This window comes from Capra hircus, chromosome 6 (genome assembly GCF_001704415.2).
Source record: "Capra hircus breed San Clemente chromosome 6, ASM170441v1, whole genome shotgun sequence".
NCBI classification, from domain to species: domain Eukaryota; kingdom Metazoa; phylum Chordata; class Mammalia; order Artiodactyla; family Bovidae; genus Capra; species Capra hircus.
The window spans coordinates 6,478,345-6,500,820 of NC_030813.1; the positions used below are offsets into that span (position 1 = coordinate 6,478,345).

The following is a 22,476-nucleotide window of genomic DNA, read 5'->3' on the forward strand; positions in this document are numbered from 1 at the left end:
TCACAAAGCACTCTGCGGCGTCGTCCATCAGGCCCAGCTGAAACCGCTGCTCGTCTCTGAAGCTCTCTGCAAGGGCGTGCCTTATGTTATCCGAGGGGAGGGCTTTCTCTCGACTGTGTTGAAACTGTGCAAATATTGTCTGGGAATCAGCAAATACATGAACCAGTAAGTTTAACACCAACAACTAAAAATCACTTGAGTTATTACAATAAATTTGAAATTCTAAACTCTACACTCAGAAGCTAATATAGTCTTGTTCTAAAACTCCATGCAAAAAATTATGTAGAAATGGTTGCCCCAGCCTCTTAATCAAGGGTTAGTGCATAACAATTAAACATATAAAGTTCTCAAGTCCCGTTCTCAGAGATTTTGATTGAGATGTGGCCCATTTTAAACTGTTAGCTGAATGTAGTCTATGTTGTTTAGAATGAGTTTTGAGATATTCTGCTTTAAATGTTAAAGTATACTGTAGGAATTAAAATTATGTTACACAAAAATAAACATATAATCAAAACAGCAGGAACTTCACTAGCAGTGGGAGTATTATTCAAGAATATATGACATAGGTGTTAATCTGGTCTTCTATTTATTGCATTCAAGCATGGAAAACTTAATAAGTCCTAGTTTTACAACAATCATCTTAGGTGAGGGGAGTGAGGAGAAAAATAAGGTTTGCAGTGGTAAACCAACAAATAAGGATGGGTCATATTATGTTCTGCATCAACTAGTTCAAGGGGTATATCATCTCAAAAAAAAATTGCTTTTAAGATCAACATATAGTAGGCTAGAATATAAAAATCTGTTGCACCGACATAAGAAAATTTAATTTACAAATAAGAAACTACTAAAATAAGAAAGAGGCTAAATGGTATCAGATAACCAGAACTAAACTTTTTAGCAACAATTACAGATGCTAAAAAGTGAAACATATTTTCACAAGTCACTTCTTATTTGGGTAGTCCACTTTTCCAGGTAATGTTTAAGGTATTAAAAAAAATTTTTAGCTACAATTACAGATGCTCAAAAATGAAACATAATCTCACAAGTCATTTCTTACTGGAAGTCAACTTTTCCAGGTAATGTTTAAGGTATTAATCCTGCACAAGACTGATGTTCATTCAATGTCTGTTTTTGATTTCCTGGTATATGTGGCATTGTTCTACACCAGACAGCAAAGGCCCTGCCTTGTGGATGCATATTCTAGTTGTAGTAATGAGGAGAGAGCGGGTAAGTAATGATATGTCAAGAGGTAGTAAGTACAACAGAGGAAAAACAAAGAAATATAAAACGAGAGAGAAAGATAGGGTGGTACAACAGGGACAGGGATGCTGGGGGGAGAAAGGAGGGAGGGAGGTGACCTACTACCTAGGGTCGTCAGGGAACGTCTCACTGAGGGAAAAAAACATGTGATGGAGAGGCATAAAGAGAGTGAGGGTGTCAGCCTCGGGGACATCTGCAAGAAAATCATTCTAGACAAAAGGAATAATAGTGAAAACACCCAGAGATCAAAGGCAGCTCTGAGAAACTTCAAGGAGGACGGCACTGTGTGTGTGTGTGTGTGTGTGTGTGTGTGTGCGCACGCGCACGTAGGCATGCGCACAAGCACATGTTTTGAGGTGGGGGAGACAAGCAGGAGGAAGGGGTAGGTGCTATGTAAGGCTACAGTTGGATAACACATTGAAAATTTATTGTAGAAGACTGTTCTTTATGTCTGCGGCTCCACTGCTGTCAGTGGGCGCGGGCGGGTGGAAAGAGTGTGACGGATGGAGACAGCAGAATGGAAACATACGCACAACCATATGTAAAATACACAGCTAGTGGGTATCTGCTGTATGACTTGGAACTCAGATCAGGCCTCTCTGACAACCCAGAGCGGTGAGCTGGGGTGGGAAGTCGGACGGAGTTTTAAGAAGGAGGGGACATATGTACACCTATGGCTGATTCATGTTGATGTATGGCAGAAACCAACAATACTGTAAAGCAATTATCCTTCAATTAAAAATAAATAATTAAAAAATTTACTGCTGAGGAAATAAAATGCAAAACTGTAATTTGATTTAAACATTCTTTATCTACCTTATTTTGCAATATAAAAAAGGGAATATACAGCTGCCTCCTTTGGTGACTTATTCAAACAGTCTTTTTAGGAATGTAAATCAAAGTGTGAAAATGACCTTTCATTTTCCTCTATTATGTATATCTGTGTGTAGTAAGAATATTCAAGAATGTAAGGGCTGAAATATTTACTTCTGAAAACAACAATCCAATCTTAAACTCTTGGGCAAAGATTTCAATGACATTAATGAGTTGCTAATATATACTGGGCTCCCCGTTTCCACTTTCATCCCTATTCTGTTTACTCTCATCCAAGAAGCCAGAGAGATCTAGTCCAAATATTATACTTAGTTAGCACAGGTTATATCACACCTCTACTCAAAACAATACCCACAACTTCCTAGATCACTCAAGAGAAAAAAAAATCAAGGTCCTCACAAAGGCTCGAAGGACCCTTCACAATCCAGATTATTGTTCCAGTTATTTATTGCTCCATTAACAAAACCACCCCAAATCTTAGTTACTAAAAATAACATTTATTTTGGTCACAGATCTGCGGTTTGGGTGAGGACAGCTCAACTCTGCTGCACTTGCAGTCATCTGTAGTAGTCTGAACGCTGGGATTGTTGGTCATCTGACAGTCGTCTAGAAGTTGATGCTGGTGGTTGGCGATGCCTGTTGGCCAAAATCTTTGCTGTAGCTGTAACCAGCACAGTGATTCATGTCCAAGAATGAGTATCCCGACAGAAAGAGCCAGGTGAAAGCTTTATTATTGTTTCTAATCTAACCTAATCCCTTTTCTGCCACATCCTATTTGATGGAAATGAATCATCAAGGGCAATGCATTTCAAATCAGACTCCACCCTTTGATACAAGAGTCCAAAAGAATCTGCAGACATGTCTGAAGTCATGGGAACTTACCTGACCTCTGAGCTCATCTCCCATCACTGCCCTCCTTGCTCATGAAGCCTCTGCCAGGGGTCAGGTGTCCTTGAGTATCCACCTCAGGGTCTTTGCACTGGCTGCGTCCCTGCCTGCCTGGAATGCTCTAGACCACTCCATCCCTTTTCCCTTTAAATGTCACTTTCTCAGTGAGGCTTTCCTTGCTACTCAACATTCACCATTCTCTTCCCTGATTTATATTTCCTCCTTTGCAATTATTATTACCTAACATACTTTATTTTTGTTTACTTATTTTCTTCTCCCCCACAAGAATATAAGCTACATAACAGGGTGTTTTTTATTAGTTCAATTCACTGCTGTATTTTTAGTAACTATAGCAGTACCCAGAATTCAGTAGTAACTCAAAAAACATTTGTTAAAGGATTATTTCAAAATAATGAAAAATATAATGTTTCTAACAATGTTACACTGTTTATTAAACTGTTCTTAAAGAAAATGGAAATATAAACCTGAATAAGTCATACTTTAAGAATTCATCTTCAAAACTCTAAGTCACTTGGCAATAACTTTAATTACAAATAAACTAACCAAATATGTCAAACAAAGCAAACTATCAAATAAAATTTTTGAGGAACAACAGTACTTTTTCAGAACTATTAAAAGTTACCTTCAATGCACAAAATATGCAGGCATCTCCCTGACAAACATGTCCAGTCAGAACCCGCAAGCTTCTTCGGAATATATCTAATTGCCATAAAACCTAAAAAACAGTTGAGATGTGAAGAATGAAGTGTAGTAATATTTTTCTCAATGTGAATTAAAGACAGATTTAAATATATTTTTTAAACTGCAGGAGGCTAATAACATCTTTCAATCTCTTGTATATAATCAGATATATACAACCACTAAAAATAATAAGTATAAAACTGCTATGTATATGTAGTTCATATATAAAAGATAGATTCAGAAACTGTTTCTGTTGACCCACAAGTAAAAACTATCAGAGGCATAGAACAAGAGAAAAATAACTCCTCTGTTAAGGAATTTCTATGAATAGGAAATACGCAGATACTGAATGGAGGACTTGGACGAGACTTGAAAGAGGAAGTGATTATAATACTTGGAATGAACTGAAATTTAGGAAGGACGTATGACTGCAGGTAAAAGTCAGGGTGTACCAAATAAGGGTCAGTATGTAGTGACAAGGCAAAGGGGCAGAGGCCTGTGTGGCCACTGTATGAAGAAGAGAAAGGGAACGTATGGATAGCAATGGGGATACAGCAGAATATGAAGCAGCAATTGAAAAATAAATATATTTGCTGCAATTATCTAATCATCACTTACTACTAAAAAACAAATACAGAATTTAAAAGGACTGTAGTTGTTTAAATACATCAGTACAATACTTAAAATCATTCTAGAAAAATCTGAAATCTATACAATGAGGATAACTCATAGACTTCTCGTGAGAATGAAATATGTTTGCAATATGTGAAGTGTCCAAAGTAGTGTCTAGTACACAACTGGCAAGCACTGAATTCAAGCTGCTATTTGTTACTGTAATATTACAATTAAGATCTTCAAGTTTCTCTATACCTTTCAGTTATTTCTTCAAATTATAAAAGTAATAAAATCTATTCACCATCTTGCATTTCTTCCAACTAAAAAGAAAATTTTCTCTCCAACTAAAAGCAAGTAATTTTAGAAGTTTCCAATATTTTTAATTACTCAAGAACTAAAAGCCAGAATTTCAGAATTTCTCTTTGACAGTTGCTTTTTTTAAAAGCATAATTAACAGGATGCATTTATGTATCACAAATAACACAGTGTTTTACAAAGCACTTGAAAATGTTTAGTGACTTTCTTGCACACCATATTCTATCATACCATAAAATGCATGACACTGAAATTCATTCATCGAGATGACGGACCATGACAGCCCAGCAGTGGAAAGTACACAGCACTGTGGTTAATGATGCAGCCTCTGAAGGGAGATCTCTTGGATTCCAATTCTGGCTTTACTTTTAACAGCTCTCGGACTGACTTGAGCAAAATATTTTCTCAAGCTCAGCATTCTTATCACCATAAGGAGGATAACAGTAGTATCTACCTTTTAGGGTCATTGTAAGATTAGATTACATTGTACAAACACACAGTAAGAACACAATAAATATTAGCTTTTAAATATTTCGACTTTGCTTTTAACTTCAGAGATCTTAAAACCATACCAGTATGTCAGATCTACTTAATTGTACCACTTCCTCATCAAATGAAAGCTTAAAATATTCAGCCAAAAGAGAGTATCTCTATAATCTGCTTAGAAGGCTAACAAACTAAGTCTTTCAAATGTAACCAGAATGTTTTATAGGATTAGCAAAATGTTTAAGTCATACTGGATCCAAACTATAGAAAAAATATTTTATGTGACTTCTCTGCATATCACTTAATATAAAAGTTTAAAAATGATTTCACAAAACCATACCAAAAATTATCTTCACTACAGTTAACCTTTATTCTAGTTCATCTGCAAATGTTGACTATATTGTACCACCTGTTTTAAAAAGTTAGAGTCTACGCTAGTTGTTGAACTAGTTTTTAGCAATAATTTTATAATATAAGCATTTTTCTCTTGCATTATTTGCATGTTGCACTTTAACATGGTATCTAACAAAATTAACGCATTTTGAAAAGATTAATACAGATATGTATATGTATTTAGTCATATAAATATAAACCTTTTATAATATTTCTCACTTCAAAATAATATAAGAATAAAAACTAAGGGGAAATGGCATATAAACTCATTTTTCTGAGTCATGTCTAAAATATTTTAATAATGTCCACTTTTAGTAATTTCTTACAAAACATACTGCACAATTTATTCCAAGGTGTAAGAAGTATTGAGCAACTGAGAACACAAGTCTGGGTCAGATGTCTGGGCACCTGACACATTTGCGATGCACTCATTTATCAAATGAGTTATTCAAGCAGCACGTCACTTTCTGCTCTCAAGTTTCAGGTGCTGATGGTGGTTTAGTTGCTAAGTCGTGACCAAGTCTTGCGACCCCACGGACTGTGGCCCACCAGGCTCCTCTGTCGATGGGATCTGCCAGGCAAGAACACTGGAGTGGGTTGCCATTGCCTTCCCCAGGGGATCCTCCCCACCCGGGGACTGAACCCATGTGTCCTGCACTGTAGCAGTCCCCTGAATCACACGCGGATTCTTTACTGACTGAGCCACCAGGGAAGCCCCTGGACAGGGAAATAAAGCAACAGAAAGACAAATACGAGAAGCTATTTATTTTCAATACAATCTTTTAAGGTACATTCTAGGGTCAGTAGAATAACATTTCAACATTCTGATTCTTCTTTACTTTTCATACTGTAGAGTCAATAGTCAGAAGAATAAAGGCACCTATGAAATCTGACAACGTTGAATAAAAATTATCATATATAAGAAAGGATATTTATCTAAGGCAGAAAACTGGATTAATACATATTTGCTAATTAAAAGAACTGTTGCAACAGAGACTGAAGCAAAAGAAAGTAACTGTAAGTTTAACTGAAACAGTGGTGTCCAAATTACAATTCTAAAAAGGTGATTTAAGGCCACAGTGGGAGGTGAAGGGAGTTTGAGAAATGAAGATTAAAAACTCATTCATTCTTATTTTAATCCAAGCAGTTTGTTGGTTTTTTTTTTAATGCTATTAGCAGACTAAACCGCCACCATGAGGATTCATCTGAATTTCTTAACCAAAACAAGGGTGGGGCAGGATATAGTAGCTAATTTAAAAAAAGAAATTTTATGTATTTTATAAGCATTCTTACTTCACTAAATGAACATTTAAGCCACAGATGTTTTTATATCCTAATAATGTAGCATTCTGTTGAAAAAAATTCCATTTATTATAAAAACCAAAATGCCCAGTCAAAATATTTGCTACTATTAAAAGTGATATTAAAAAGTCATTCCAGTCAATAATTACTTTATTCTTCATTTACAAGTTAAAGAGGCATTAATTAAAGAATTTCTTGAAAGGCACTTTTTAAAATTTGACAAGAAACGACCATCTCACCTGTACAGCACTGTTAAGAAAGCAGCTGTTTTGTCCTGGTTCATTCAACAAGCCTTTGGTAGGGGCCAGGGACAGCATACTCCCAGGCTGATAAGCTTTTCCAAGATTGCCACCAGGTTTCCGTAAGAATTTTACCCATGCCATTTTCAAGCAACTTTGCTTGCATTAAAGCTAAGATGTGTGTACTTATGTGATACTTCTGATGATAAAATGGAGAGGGTCTTGAATGGTCCACTTAAATCTGCTCCAGTCTATTACAATAATGTAAGTTTCCAAGTCCATATCTTTCCTGATGCTGTAGTTTTGAGGACTTTGTCAAGTAAAAATAGGATACAAAAGCATTAAGGTTCTGAAAACTAAACAAGCAAGCTATTTTAAACAAGGCCTTAAAGATTTAAAAATCTTGGTGCTAAATTTTCTAAGAGTACAATTTAAGATGAAAAAGATTAAAAGATTTTTTAAAAATTGTTAAAAATAACCTCGATGAGGAAATCATATTCTTTAAAGCACAAGTCATTTGTCTTGATGGTTTCAAAAACAGATGATACAAAAAGATGCAGAGTTAGCATTTGGTATGATTCCTTTGGTCATTTGTTTTCCTTATGTTTTGTTAACAAGAAAGAAGACTCTTTTCCAGGTGAAGTTATTAAAGGTGACTCCATATTTCATACCAATGTGACCTCAAAGCATATCTACAAGAAAAGAAAAGAAATGTTTAAATAAAAGGCTAATCAAGAAAAATCCTGTTTTACTTTATGAACACCAATATTGAATACATAAGTAAAATAGTATATGTGCACTCATAAAAGGATCAGAATAAAGTCCTTTTCAAATTAGGAAAATGAAAACATGGTTCATCATTTAAATTTTCAAAAAATATCAAGGTGATATTAATCACTATCTACTTCAAGATTTCAATGGTTGCATGATGGTTTCAAAAAGACTAATAGAATTAACTTAGATTTCAGGTAGTCCTTTGAATAGTACTAACTTTACTGTCAATACTACTATGTATTTCTGTTTATTAAAACAAATTCATCTACAGAGCCTCTGTATTGTCACCCACCCTACACAGAATCATATTTCTCTAAGAATGTCAATAGATTTTATGTAAATTGACATGCATTAAAACTCAGGAGAAACATTAAACTGATAAATCTTAGGGAATTAAATTTCCACACTGTTCATGAACACATGCTCCTGGCTAAAAGGATTTCAAAATGTTCAACTTCTTAATTAAAAACAACCAAGTATTACTAACAAAGTTTAATCAACTGAATTTTCTTCTGCATTCACTCATTCAACAAACATTAGACGGAGACAGGTTCTGTGCCAAGCACTAGAACTGACACTTTGATGAGGAAAGACAGACCATAATTCAGTGAGTAATGAACTGTAGAAGGTACTAGAAGAACTGTGCACTGAGTGCTAACATAAAAACAACGTAAGCAAAGGGGATGAGAAGTGTATATAATGGGACAGGGTTTGAACTTTTAAACAGGATAGTCACAGAAAGTATAATTGAGGTTACCTTTACACAAAGATTTCAAGGAGGTGAAGATGCTATCTTGGAAAGACTTTCCTAGCATGCCGGGCATACCAGAAGATTTTAAGAAGCCCAGCGTGGCAGAAGAAATATGAACAAAGAGGAGAGTAGATAAAAATAGAGGATCCCTGGGAAAGAGAGATCATGGTGGGCCTCAAAAGCCCTGTGCAAGGACTGCTTTCCATTTAAACTCTGGGTGAACGTCCCTGAGTTTCACTTCACAGCACAAAAGCATGAGGACAGAATGTTACCAGTCAGTTCAATACCACTGATCAAATGCCCAATATGCTGGCAAAGCACTCAGGAATAAAGAAGAAAAGCAGTAGTCTTCACAGAATTCAGGTCGAGAGACTCTTGCTTCCCGCCCCACATATTATTGATCGTGTCTTAGATGTTCGGTCTTAGATAAATTTTTGTCATCTCATTCATAGCTTCATCTATAAAATGGGAACAACAATAATAATAGCCCTGCTTAAGATAGGTCAAAAGTTTCAAGAGTTATAAAACACTACCTTATGTTAGCGGTTTTCCTCTTTTTAACTCTGTGGATTGTAACTTCTTCTAAACTGATCTAAATGATTCTGAAAACTTTCACAGAAATTTTTAATAAACGCAGTCATGATTTTACAATAGTAAGGGAGCACTGTATCAGTCGTAAATTTGTATTTTTAATGGAAGAAACCTTTGAAATGATATTCTGTCAACAATCGTATAACTAGGCATCAGGTCTTACCCTGAATGGTTAAAAGATTTGTGAAACAATCCCTACCATAATGAGTTCAGTTCTGTGATGGACACAGACACAAACAGATAATTTTAAAAATATTAAGCTGCTGTTCTTGGGCAAAATGTCAAACTAATATGTCCTCCTAGTTTTCTTCCTCCAATGCAACTCTGTGGAGATTATAAAAAGGCAACAAATAGTCTAAATAGAAACAGGGACAAACATTAAGTACAGTAACTGGCTCATAGATTGGGAGAGAAACAGCATCCAGAGACACAGAGGGCCAAAGCTTACAGACTGGGAAGATGTGTCTAGTTGTGAACTTTCCATTCTTCACATTGTAGGCGGAGAATCCCACCCCACACAATGCAAAGAAACAGGAAAGTTCTGTTACCACCCCAGTGCCATTTGGAGTGTAAATGAGATTAAAACATCAGGTGAGCATCAGAGTACAGCCAGTGGTAACAAGTGCAACATGAAGAAGAAGTAGATGTTTTTTCAGGAAGTCCCTTGGTTTTTCTATGATCCAACAAATGTTGGCAATTTGATCTCTGGTTCCTTTTTTATGCTTTACTCTGTTCTTATTCATTATTGAAACCTAGCTTGGATTTGACATCTCATGGAAGTTGCTCTGTAGTCACTTCAGTCGTGTCTGACCTATGGCATAGACAGCAGCACCAGGCTTGTCTGGATTCTAGCAGACACGAGTGGCTGCATTTCCTTCTCAATGCATGAAAGTGAAAATGAAATGAAGTCACTCAGTCTGTCGACTCTTGTGACATGACTGCAGCTACAGCTCTCCATCAGTTTCTGACATTCTTTGCATTGCTTTCTTTGGATTGAATGAAATTGACTTTTCTCAGAGAGATGATGGCACCTACTCCAGTACTCTGCCTGGAAATCCATGGATGGAGGACTGCAGGCTGCAGTCCATGGGGTCGCAAAGAGTCACGACTGAGTGACTTCACTTTCACGCATTGGAGAAGGAAATGGCAACCCACTCCAGTGTTCTTGCCTGGGGAATCCCAGGGACAGGGGAGCCTGGTGGGCTGCCGTCTATGGGGTCGCACAGAGTTGGACACGACTGAAGCAATTTAGCAGCAGCAGCAGCAGTCCTGTGGCCACTGCTGAGTTTTCCAAATTTGTTGGCATATTGATTGCAGCACTTTCACAGCATCATCTTTTGGCATTTGAAATAGCTCAGTTGGAATTCCATCACTTCCACCATCTTTGTTCATAGTAATGTTTCCTAAGGCCCACTTGACTTCACAGTCCATGAAGTCTGGCTCTACATGAGTGTGAGTGATCACACCATCATGACTATCTGGGACATTAAGACCTTTTTTGTACAGTTCTTCTGTGTATTCTTGACACCTCTTCTTAATATCTTCTGCTTCTGTTAGGTCCATACCACTTTTGTCCTTTATTGTGCCCATCTTTCATAAAATGTTCCCTTGATATCGCTTTTCTTGAAGAGATCTCTAGTCTTTCTCATTCTATTGTTTTTTGCTATTTCTTTGCATTGTTCACTTAGGAAGGCTTTCTCATCTCTCCTTGCTATTCCCTGGAACTCTGCATTCAACTGGGTATATCTTTCTTCTTTGACTTTTCTTAGCTATTTGTAAAGCCACCTCAAAGAAACACTTTGCCATCCTGTATTTCTTTATCTTGGGGATGGTTTTGGTCACCACCTCTTGTACAATGTTATGAATCCTATCCATAGTTCTTCAGGCACTCTGCCTACCAGATCTAATCCCTGGAATCTCTTCGTCACCTTCACAGTATAATTATAATGGATTTCATTTAGGTCATACCTGAAAGGTCTAGTGGTTTTCCCTATTTTCTTCAATTTAAGCCTGAATTTTGCAATAAGGACCTCATGATCTGAGCCACAGTCACAAGAAGCAAGTTAGAATTGGACATGGAACAAAGGACTGGTTCAAAATGGGAAAAGGACTATGTCAAGGCTGTATATTGTCACCCTGCTTATTTAACCTTTATTTAGAGTAAGTACATCATACAAAATGTTGGGCTGGATGACTCACAAGCTGGAATCAAGACTGCCGGGAGAAATACTAACAACCTCAGATATGCAGATGATACCACTGTAATGATAGAAAGTAAAGAGGAACTAAAGAGTCTCTTGATGAGGGTGAAAGAGGAGAGTGAAAAAGCTGGCTTGAAATTCAACATTCAAAAATGTTAAGATCACGGCTTCAGGTCCCACCACTTCATAGCAAATAGATATGGAAACAGTGACAGATTTTATTTTCTAGGGCTCCAAAATCACTGTGGATGGTGACTGCAGTCACAAAATTAAAAGACACTTACTCCTTGGAAGGAAAGCTATGACAAACTAGACAGCATATTAAAAAGCAGAGACATCACTTTGCCAACAAAGGTCCATATAGTCAAACCTATGGATTTCCCTGGTGGCTCAGAGGTTAAAGTGTCTGCCTCCAATGTGGGAGACCTGGGTTCGATCCCTGCATTGGGAAGATCCCCTGGAGAAGGAAATGGCAACTCACTCCAGTACTCTTGCCTGGGGAATCCCATGGACAGAGGAGCCTGGTAGGCTACAGTCCACGGGTCGCAAAGAGTCAGACACAACTGAGCAACTTCATTTGAGTCATTTTGATTTTGATGGTTTTCCCAATAGTCATGCATGGATGTGAGAGTTGGACCATAAAGAGGGCTGAGTGCCAAAGAACTGATGCTTTTGAACTGTGATGTTAGAGAAGACTCTTGAGAGTCCCCTGGACTGCAAAGAGATCAAAACAGTTAATCCGAAAGGAAATCAGTCCTGGGTGTTCATTGGAAGGATTGATGCTGTAGCTGAAGCTCCAATACTTTGGCCCCATGAGGCCAAGAGCCAACTCACTCAAAAACACCCTGATGCTGGGAAAGATTGAGAACAAGAGGAGAAGGGGGTAACAGGATGAGATGGTTGGATGGCATCACTGACTCAATAGACATGAGTTTGAGCAAGCTCCAAGAGATAGTAAAGGACAGGGAAGCCTGGCATGCTGCAGTTCATGAGGTCACGAAGAATCAGATATCACCTAGCAACACAACAAGTGGAGACACCTTCAGGGCCCCCGCATGTTCTATCCTCACTCTACCCTGACAATCTACCAGTGTGTCAAAAGAACAATGTGCCACTGGAAAATTAGTAAGATTTATTCTAGGAATTCAAATGTAATTCTGTATTTTCTCTTTCAATAAATTTGGGGAAGTTGTGCAGAAAAGAGCTAACAGCAATATTTACAGCAGCTGAAAGGTGGAAAAACAACCCATATATGTGACTAAAGAATAAATAAAAGATGGTGTATGTGTGTATATGAATATGTGTGTACACACACAACAGAATATATTATTTAGCCATAAAAAGAAATGAAGTACTTAAACATGCTACAACATAAACACCAAAAACATGCTGATAAGTGAAAGTCACAGAAGACCACACACTGTAAGATCCCATTCATCCAAAATGTCCAAAAGAAACACCTCTGGAGACAGACAGTAGATAAGAAGTTGCTTACACTGGAGAGGTGAGGGCTATGGAGAACAAGAGAAGACAGGGTTGGACAGTGACAGCTAAAGGGGATTCAGATTTTTCTCCTTCCAGTTTTATTGAGACATAACTGACACATACACCGTATAAGTTTAAGGTGTATAGCATAAAGATTTGACTTAATATATGATGAAGTGATTATCACAATAAGTTCAGTGAAACATTCATCATCAAATATAGATACAGAATTAAAGAAGCAGGAAAAAATATGCTCCTTGTGACAAGAATTCTTAGGATTGACTCTAAGAACTTTCATATAACAAATAGCAGTGTAAATTATAATCATCACATTGTACATTACATTCCTAGTTCTTATTTATCTTATAACTAGGAGGCATAACCTGTACCTTTTGACAACCTGCATCAGTTTACCCACTTCCCCAAGCCCCCACTTCTGGTAACCACAATCTGCCCTTTTTCCATGAGTTTATTTGTATGTTTGCTTGTTTTTGAAGTATAACTGACCTATAACATTATGTTAGCTCCTGTTATACAACATAGTAATTTGCCACTTCTACACATTTCAAGGAAAAAAAAGTTACAAAATGTCACCTTACAAAAACATTACACAGTTATTGACTATATTTCCCACACTGTACATTTCATACCCATGACTGGTTTATTTTGCAAATGGAAGCTTATACCTCTTAAGCTCCCTCACATACTCCCTTCTTCCCTTCAACCTCGGTCCTCTGGCAACCACTTGTTTGCTCTCTCTATTCATAATTCTGTCTTTATTTTGCTATGTGTAATTGTTTGTTTTAGATTCCAGATATAAATGAAATCAAACAGTATGTTTTTTTATACGTGATTTATTTCAGTTAACGTGATACTCTCTAAGGTCCGTCTAAGTTGTCACAATTGGCAAATTTCATTTTTTATGGGTGAATAATATTCCATTGTATGAATATAAACACATGCAGCACCTCTTCTTCATCCATTCATCTATTGATGGCCACCTGGGTTGCTTCCGAAGCTTGGCTGTTGTAAATAATGCTGCAATAAACACAGGGGTGCATACATCTTTTCAAAATAGTGTTTTTGCTTTCTTTTGATAAATACTCAGGAGTGCAATTACTGGATCATTTGACAGCTCTCTCTCTCTCTCTTTTTTTTGGCAGTCCTATTTTTAATTTCTTGAGAAGTTTCTATATTACTTTCCACAGTGGCTGGTCAATTTATATCTTCACCAATAGTGCACAATCGTTCCCTTTTCTCCGCATCCTGGCCAACATTTGTTACCTGTTGTCTTTGTTTTGGCTTTGCTGGGTCTTAGTTGTGGCTCTTCATTGAGACATACAGGATCTTTATTGGAAGCACATGGGATCTCATTCCTTGACAAGGATCAAAACTAGGCCCCCTGCAGTGGGAGTGCAGAATCTTAGTCGCTAGACTACCAAGGAAGTCCCTGTCGTTTTTTAAAATGACAGCCATTTTGACAGGTATGAGGTGATATTTCATTGTTTCTGATTTGCATTTCCTTGATGATTAGTGACGCTGAGCATCTTTTCATGTGCCTGTTGGCAATTTATCTTCTTTGAAAAAATATCTATTCAGATCCTCTGCCCATTTTTTAATCAGCTTGTTTTTCTTCTGATATTGTGTTGTATGAGTTCCTTGTATATTTTGGGCATTAACCTTTATCAGATGTATTATTAACAAATATCTTCTCCCATTCAGCAGGTAGCCTTTTCCTTTTGTTGACAGTTTCCTTTGCTGTGCAAAAGATTTTTGGTTTGATGTAGTCCCATTTGTATGTTTTTACTTTTATTTGCTTTACCTGTGGAGATATAGCCCCCAAAATATTACTAAGACTAATGCCAAAGATGGTGTTGCCTATGTATTCCTCCAGAATTTATGGTCTTAGCTCTTATATTTCAATCTTTAATCCACTTTGAATTTATACTTGTGAATGGTGTGACAGATTAGTCCAGTGATTCCTTTGCACAGAGCTATCTACTTCTCCCAGGACCATTTACTGAAGACTTTGTCTTTCCCGCGGTATATTCTTGCTTCCTTTGTTATAGATCAACTATGGGTTCATTTATGAGCTCTCTATTCTGTTCCACTGATCTATGTATCTGTTTTTCTGCCATATTATATTATTTTGGTAATGTAGCTTAAAGTAAGGGGACATGATATACCGAGTTTTACTCTTCTTTCTCAAAAATGTTTTAGCTATTCAGGGTCTTTTTTCCATACTAATTGTAGGATTATTTGGCCTAGTCCTGTGAAAAATGCCACCCGTATTTTGATACAGATTGCACTGAATCTGTAGATCGTCTTGAGTAGTAGGATCATTTTAATAATATTAATTATTCCAATCCATGAACACAGTATATCTTTCCATCTGTTTGTGTTCTCTTCAGTTTCTTTAATCAGTGCCTTATTGTCTGGTAATCAAACAGGAGATGGCAAGAGTGAACGTCGACATTTTAGGAATCAGCAAACTAAAATGGACTAGAAAGGTGAATTTAACTCAGATGACTATTATATCTACTACTGTGGGCAAGAATTCCTTAAAAGAAATGCAGTAGCCATCACAGTCAACAAAAGAGCCTGAAATGCAGTACTTGGATGCAGTCTCAAAAGTGACAGAATGATCTCTGTTCATTTTCAAGGCAGACCATTCAATATCACGGTAATCCAACTCTATGCCCAGTCCAGTAATGCTGAAAAAGCTGAAGTTGAACAGTTCTATGAAGACCTACAAGACTTTTTAGAACTAACACCCAAAACTGATGTCCTTTTCATTATAGGAGACTGGATTGCAAAAGTAGGGAGTTGAGAAATACCTGGAGTAGCAGGCAAATTTGGCCTTGGAGTACAGAACGAAGCAGGGTAAAGGCTAATAGAGTTCTGCCAAGAGAACGCACTGGTCATAGCAAACATCCTCTTCCAACAACAAAAGAGAGGAATCTACACATGGACATCTCCAGATGGTCAGCACTTGGACTGATTATATTTGTTGCAGCCAAAGATGGAGAAACTCTATACAGTCAACAAAAACAAGACGGGGAACTGACTGTGGCTGAGATCATAAACTTCTTATTGCCGAATCCAACTTAAATTGAAGAAAGTGGGGAAAACCACTAGACCATTCAGGTATGGCCTAAATCAAATCCCTTATGATTATACAGTGGAACTGAGAAATAGCTTTAAGGATTAGATCTGATAGAGTGCCTGATGAACTATGGACGGGGGTTTGTGACATTGTACAGGAGAAAGGGATCAAAACCATCTTTAAGAAAAAGAAATGCAAAAAAGCAAAATGGCTGTCTGGGGAGGCCTTACAAATAGCTGTGAAAAGAAGAGACCCAAAAAGCAAAGGAGAAAAGGAAAGATATACTCATTTGAATGCAGAGTTCCAAAAAATAGCAAGGAGAGATGAGAGCCTTCCTCAGCAATCAAGGCAAAGAAATAGAGGAAAACAAGAGAATCGGAAAGACTAAAGATCTCTTCAAGAAAATTAGAGATACCAAGGGAACATTTCATGCAAAGATGGGCTCAATAAAGGACAGAAATGGTATGGACCTAACAGAAGCAGAAGGTATTAAGACTAGGTGGCAAGAATACACAGAAGAACTATATAAAAAATATGTTCATGACCCAGATAATCACGATGGTGTGATCACTCACCTAGAGCCAGATATCCTGGAATGTGAAGTCAAGTGGGCCTTAGAAAGCATCACTATGAACAAAGCTAGTGGAGGTGATAGAATTCCAGTTGAGCTATTTCAAATCCTGAAAGATGAAGCTGTGAAAGTGCTGCACTCATTATGCCAGCAAAGTCGGAAAATTCAGCTGTGGCCACAGGACTGGAAAAAGTCAGTTTTCATTCCAATCACAAAGAAAGGCAATGCAGAAGAATGTTCAGACTACTGCACAATTACACTCATCTCACATGCTAGTGAAGTAATCCTCAAATTTCTCCAAGCCAGGCTTCAGTAGTATGTGAACCATGAACTTCCAGATGTTCAGCTGGTTTTAGAAAAGGCAGAGAAACCAGATATCAAATTGCCAATATCCGTTGGATCATGGAAAAAGCAAGAGAGTTCCAGAAAAAAAAATCTACTTCTGCTTTATTGATTATACCAAAGCCTTTGACTGTGTGAATCACAATAAACTGTGGAAAATTCTTCAAGAGATGGGAATACCAGACCACCTGACCGGCCTCTTGAGAAACCTGTATGCAGGTCAGGAAGCAAGAGTTAGAACTGGACATGGAGCAACAGACTGGTTCCAAATAGGAAAAGGAGTATGTCAAGGCTGTATATTGTCACCCTGCTTATTTAACTTCTATGCAGAGTACATCATGAGAAACGCTGGGCTGGAAGAAGCACAAGCTGAGATCAAGATTGCTGGGAGAAATATCAATAACCTCAGATATGCAGATGACACCACCCTTATGGCAGAAAGCGAAGAAGAACTAAAAAGCCTCTTGATGAAAATGAAAGTGGAGAGTGAAAAAGTTGGCTTAAAGCTCAGCATTCAGAAAACAAAGATCATGGCATCTGGTCCAATCACTTCATGGCAAATATATGGAGAAATGGTGAAAACAGTGGCAGACTTTATTTTGGGGGGCTTCAAAATCACTGTAGATGGTGATTGCAGCCATAAAATTAAAAGACGCTTGCTCCTTGGAAGAAAAGTTATATCCAACCTAGACAGAATATTAAAAAGCAGAGACATTAATTTACCAACAAAGGTCCATCTAGTCAAGGCTATGGTTTTTCTAGTGGTCATGTATGGATGTGAGAGCTGGACTATAAAGAAAGCTGAGCGCCAAAGAATTGATGCTTTTGAACTGTGGTGTTGGAGAAGACTCTTGAGAGTCCCTTGGACTACAAGGAGATCCAACCAGTTCATTCTAAAAGATTAGTCATGAGTGTTCATTGGAAGGACTGATGTTGAAGCTGAAACGCCAATACTTTTGCCACCTGATGCAAAGAGCTGACTCATTGGAAAAGATCCTGATGCTGGGAGGGATTTAGGGGAGGAGAAGGGGACAACAGAGGATGAGATGGCTGGATGGCATCACTGACTCAATGGACATGGCTTTGGGTAAACTCCGGGAGTTGGTGATGGACCACGAGGCCTGGCATGCTACAGTCCATGGGGTCACAAAGAGTTGGACACAACTGAGCGACTGAACTGAACTGAAGTACCAGACTACAATCCATGGGGTCACAGAGTCAGATACAACTTAGTGACTAAAGAACAACAGGTCTTTTACCTCCAGAGTTAAATCTTTTTCTAAGTTTGTATTTTTTTTAATGTAATTGTAAATTCTAACCACCAATGATTTGATTAGGCTACTAGATCAGTCTTGGTAAATGGTAGTAATAGCTGAAATTGTACTCATTATAGCTATTACAGGGCTTCCCTTGTGGCTCAGACAGTAAAGCATCTGCCTACAATGTGGGAGACCTGGTTTTGATCCCTGGGTCGGGAAGATCCTCTGGAGAAGGAAATGGCAACTCACTCCAGTACTCTTGCCTAGAAAATCCCATGGACGGAGTTCCTGGTAGGCTACAGTTCATGGGGTCTCAAAGAGTCAGACACTGAGCGACTTCACTTCATAGCTGTTATGGTTGAACTGTGCTCCGCCCCCCAAGTATTTTGAAGTCCTAGCCTCTAGTACCTGTGAACATGATCTCATTTGGAAATAGGGTCTTTACAGATGAGATTAGATTATGATGAGATCATTAGGATGGGGCCTAATCAAAAAAACTAGCAGAAGTCATTAGAAGAAGAGACAAACAGAATATCATGTGAAGATGACAGGCAGAGGTTAGAATGATACAGCTACAAGGAAAAGAACATCAAGATTTGACAGCTACCACGAGAAGCTAGAAAGTGGCAAGGAAGGATTCTGTACAGAGCCCTAGAAAGGAACCAATCCTGCTAAAACCTCGATTTTGGACTTCTAGCCTCCAGAACCATGAGAGAACAATTCTATTGCTTTAGGCTGTCTGGTTTGTGGTCCTTTGTGACAGCAGCCCTAGGAAACTAACACAATAGCTGATAAAGCCTTAGAGACTTCTTTGTTCTTTTAAGTATACTGTTTTTTTCTTGATTATAAAATAGTATTTGTTTTCTATATAGATATCTAAAATACACATAAATATTGCAAACAGAAAATTTAGAAATACATACAATCCCATAGAAGGAAAGAATCACTGTTAATAAAGCTACTGAAATACATTCTTAATAGTACCCTGGCCTAGCCATCAAACTTTTAAGTGAAATTTCATTTTAAAATCTTTTCACTAATAAGCAATATAGCTAACTAAGGGACACACTGAAGACTTTTCAGTGATATATTATAACCGTCTACCTTACTAGTAAAACTATTTAAAACTTTAGCAAGCTATCTATAAGTATACCTATACTTATATATACTTACATATACCTATACATAGGTAAGTGTGCATGCTAAGTCACTTCAGTCATGTCCAACTCTGCAACCCTATGGACTGCAGCCCACCAGACTCCTCTGTCCATGCAGATTCTCCAGGCAAGAATACTGACTAGAGTGGGTTGCCATCCCCTCTTCCAAGGGATCTTCCCACATGTAGGTAGATAAGTAAGTTAAAGCAAAAAAACAAACAAAAAAAAAACAAAAAAAAACACCTCATTCGTTATAGGGCTCCTTTTTATAAAGTTGAAGGATTACAGTAAGAAAGATAATCGAAGAATAGATGACTTTTGATATAGAAAACCACTGCCACTCTACAAATGGAGGAACTAGAGAAGATGATACTAGAAAATTTATTAAACACAAAATAAAATTAAAGTAATAAGGACAAACTATACTACCACCACCCCAAAAAACAAATTTTAAGTAACTTTCAATGTTTGTATCTTTTTGCTCAACTTCTTTATGTCCAATAAAGAACTGTGCTTTATTTATTCTGGCTGTTACTAATCACTAGTTTCCAATGGTAACCAATTAGAGACAAACAAGAGTGCATATGTATCCAGAATACAGAATATGAACAGGAAAGACAATGGCTTATGGCAATCTGCTTTAAGACATGATCTTCAGAAGAAAAGTATGCCAAGGCAGGGATCACCCAACATTCCTTTGCCTTGACAAAGCCCCAAACTGAACTCTTGCTTTACCTCTATCTTCTTCCCCATCTTAGCTGATGGTAACTTCATCATTCTAGTCACTCAGAAGAAATAATCTCCGTATCCTCTTTGACGCCTCTTTCTTGAATATCTCAGAAAGAATGTGCCCAATTCTTACCATTTCCACTTCTACTATTCTAGACTTTGCCATCATCAGATCTTTCCTGGATTGCCAAATAATGTCCTAATTGTCTCCTTGCTTCTACCATTAACTGTTACAGCCTATGCTCAAGATTAGACATAAAACTTCTAAAATTAAATGATAAAGCCATCCCTCTGCTCAAAACTTTTTAATGGGTCCTTATTACACTCAGATTAAAAATCAAAGTCTTTACAATGGCCTGCAAAGCTTACGCTGCTGCTGCTGCTGCTAAGTCGCTTCAGTCATGTCCGACTCGGTGCGACCTCATAGACGGCAGCCCACCAGGCTCCCTCACCCCTGGGATTCTCCAGGCAAGAATACTGGAGTGGGTTGCCATTTCCTTCTCCAGTGCATGAAAGTGAAAAGTCAAAGTGAAGTCGCTCAGTTGTGTCCGACTCTTAGCGACCCCAGAGACTGCAGCCTACCAGGCTCCTCTGTCCATGGGATTTTTGAGGCAAGAGTACTGGAGTGGGGTGCCATTGCCTTCACTACCTGCTAAAAGTAAAAACGCTTTTTTCTAAACTCACACCACTTCTGAGCCCAGATGTGTGTGGTTTTACACAATAAGCAATTCTCTAATTCTCAAAAGACACTACAATTTAACTCGATTTGACACTACTGGAGTTAGTATCACATTCCACATGCCAACAGCTCAGTTCCACCAGACTGACTCCCCATTTCAGACACCAACCACAAGTCCCAAGTAGTCACCTGTATTTCTGATCAAGCACCAATCAGTTAGGGGTTCCCTCTAACCTCTGCCAAGGATTCAATTAACTTGCTGGCATGACTCTGGAAAACAGCTTACCTGAATGGATTTCAAGTTCATTATAAAAGGATACAACTCACGAACAGACTGATGGAAGAGCTGCACAGGGCAAAGAATGCGGGAAGGGGCAAGGAGCTTCCACACCCTCTCAAGAACACCATCCTCCCAACACCTCTACAAGTTCACCAACCCAAAAGCTCTCCAAACCGCTTCAGTTAGGATTTTTTAATGGAGGCTTCATTGTGTGGCCATGCTTGATTAAATATTTGGCCACTGGTGAGTAGCTCAACCTCCACGTCTCCCCTCTCTGGAGGTTTGTGTGTATGCGTATGGTGAGTAGAGAGGGTGGAGGGCTGAAAATTTCAATCCTCTAATCACATGGTTGGTTTCGTGGCAATCAGTTCTCACTCTGCGGCTAGCACTCAGTCACCAACACACATTTATCTCAACTACCGCCATCTCAACCCACATTTATCACCTTGCAGATTCCAAGAATTTTCGGAGTTGTGTGCCAGGAAACAGGCAGAGACCAAATATACATTTCTTCTTATGTAACACCGGCCCATCTTCTCACCTCTAACTCCATCCCTAACTACTTTCCCTTTACGTTCTCCGTTTTCAACTTTATGGGCCTCCTCATTATCCCTGAGCAAACCATGCAAACCCCTGCTCTAAAGCCTTGACACTCTATTCCTCTGCCTGGAATACACTTCCTCTTGATACCCACATGACTTCTCCCTGGCTCACTTCATGTTTGCTTTGCTCAAAAATCACCTTCTATATGAGGCTTATACTTAAAATTGCAACCCACTCCATATCCCCAGTTCCCCTTGCCCTGTTTTACTTTTTCTTTTCTCCTTGGCATTCTTCACCAACTATGATAGCATACAACTGACTTGTTTTTTATCACTGTTTATCATGGTTTCTCCTCCCAATCCTCTTAGAATATAAACTGAATTCCAAGCAACTAGAACAATACAAAGTACATTGTAGGCAGTCATTAAATACTTACTGAATGAAGCTCAGGAAATAAAGCGAAACCTCAATCAACAAACCCTATGAAATCAACAAAGAGGGCCTAGGCATTAAGGGTATAGGACAATTTCCCACCACTTGGCAGCTAGGTTAGTGTCAGTAGTATACTGACAAGGAGGCAAGATTATTTCAGGCCTATACAGTGGTACCTTGTAAGAGGAAACATCTTCTAGGGTTCAAACAGACTGCTCACCTAAAAACAGGGAGGGCCATCATTAGAGGGCCAAGATTTTATTATGCAGGGTGAGAAGTTTAGAAGAAGATTAAGTACAAAGTACCTGGTTAACAAAGAATGCCCTGATGGGTTCTTGACAAGGATGGAATTCATGTTCTGATACTGACCTCATGATTTCCAATTATTCTACCTCTGAAAAATTTCCACCAACACAGCATATTACTCAACTACTTAATCATTAAAAGCAAATGAATTCCATTATCTATAATTATAATCTATATTAAAAAGTTCATAGAATTATTGTAAGAATCATAAACCATGTCTAAAAGAACTAATAAAT

The 22,476-nt window shown here is 38.0% G+C and overlaps 1 protein-coding gene across 1 annotated transcript in view; it reads right to left on the reverse strand.

Moving 5' to 3' along the window:
- Positions 1-22,476, reverse strand: part of USP53 (ubiquitin specific peptidase 53) — a 57,262-nt gene that overhangs the window by 31,663 nt on the left and 3,123 nt on the right. The window contains exons 2-4 of the mRNA XM_018049174.1: positions 7,035-7,726; positions 3,626-3,718; positions 5-139 (exon numbers count right to left, since the gene is read on the reverse strand). Of these exons, the coding sequence (XP_017904663.1) occupies positions 5-139; positions 3,626-3,718; positions 7,035-7,178 (372 nt within the window). The 5' untranslated portion in view covers positions 7,179-7,726. The remainder of the gene's footprint in view (positions 1-4; positions 140-3,625; positions 3,719-7,034; positions 7,727-22,476) is intronic.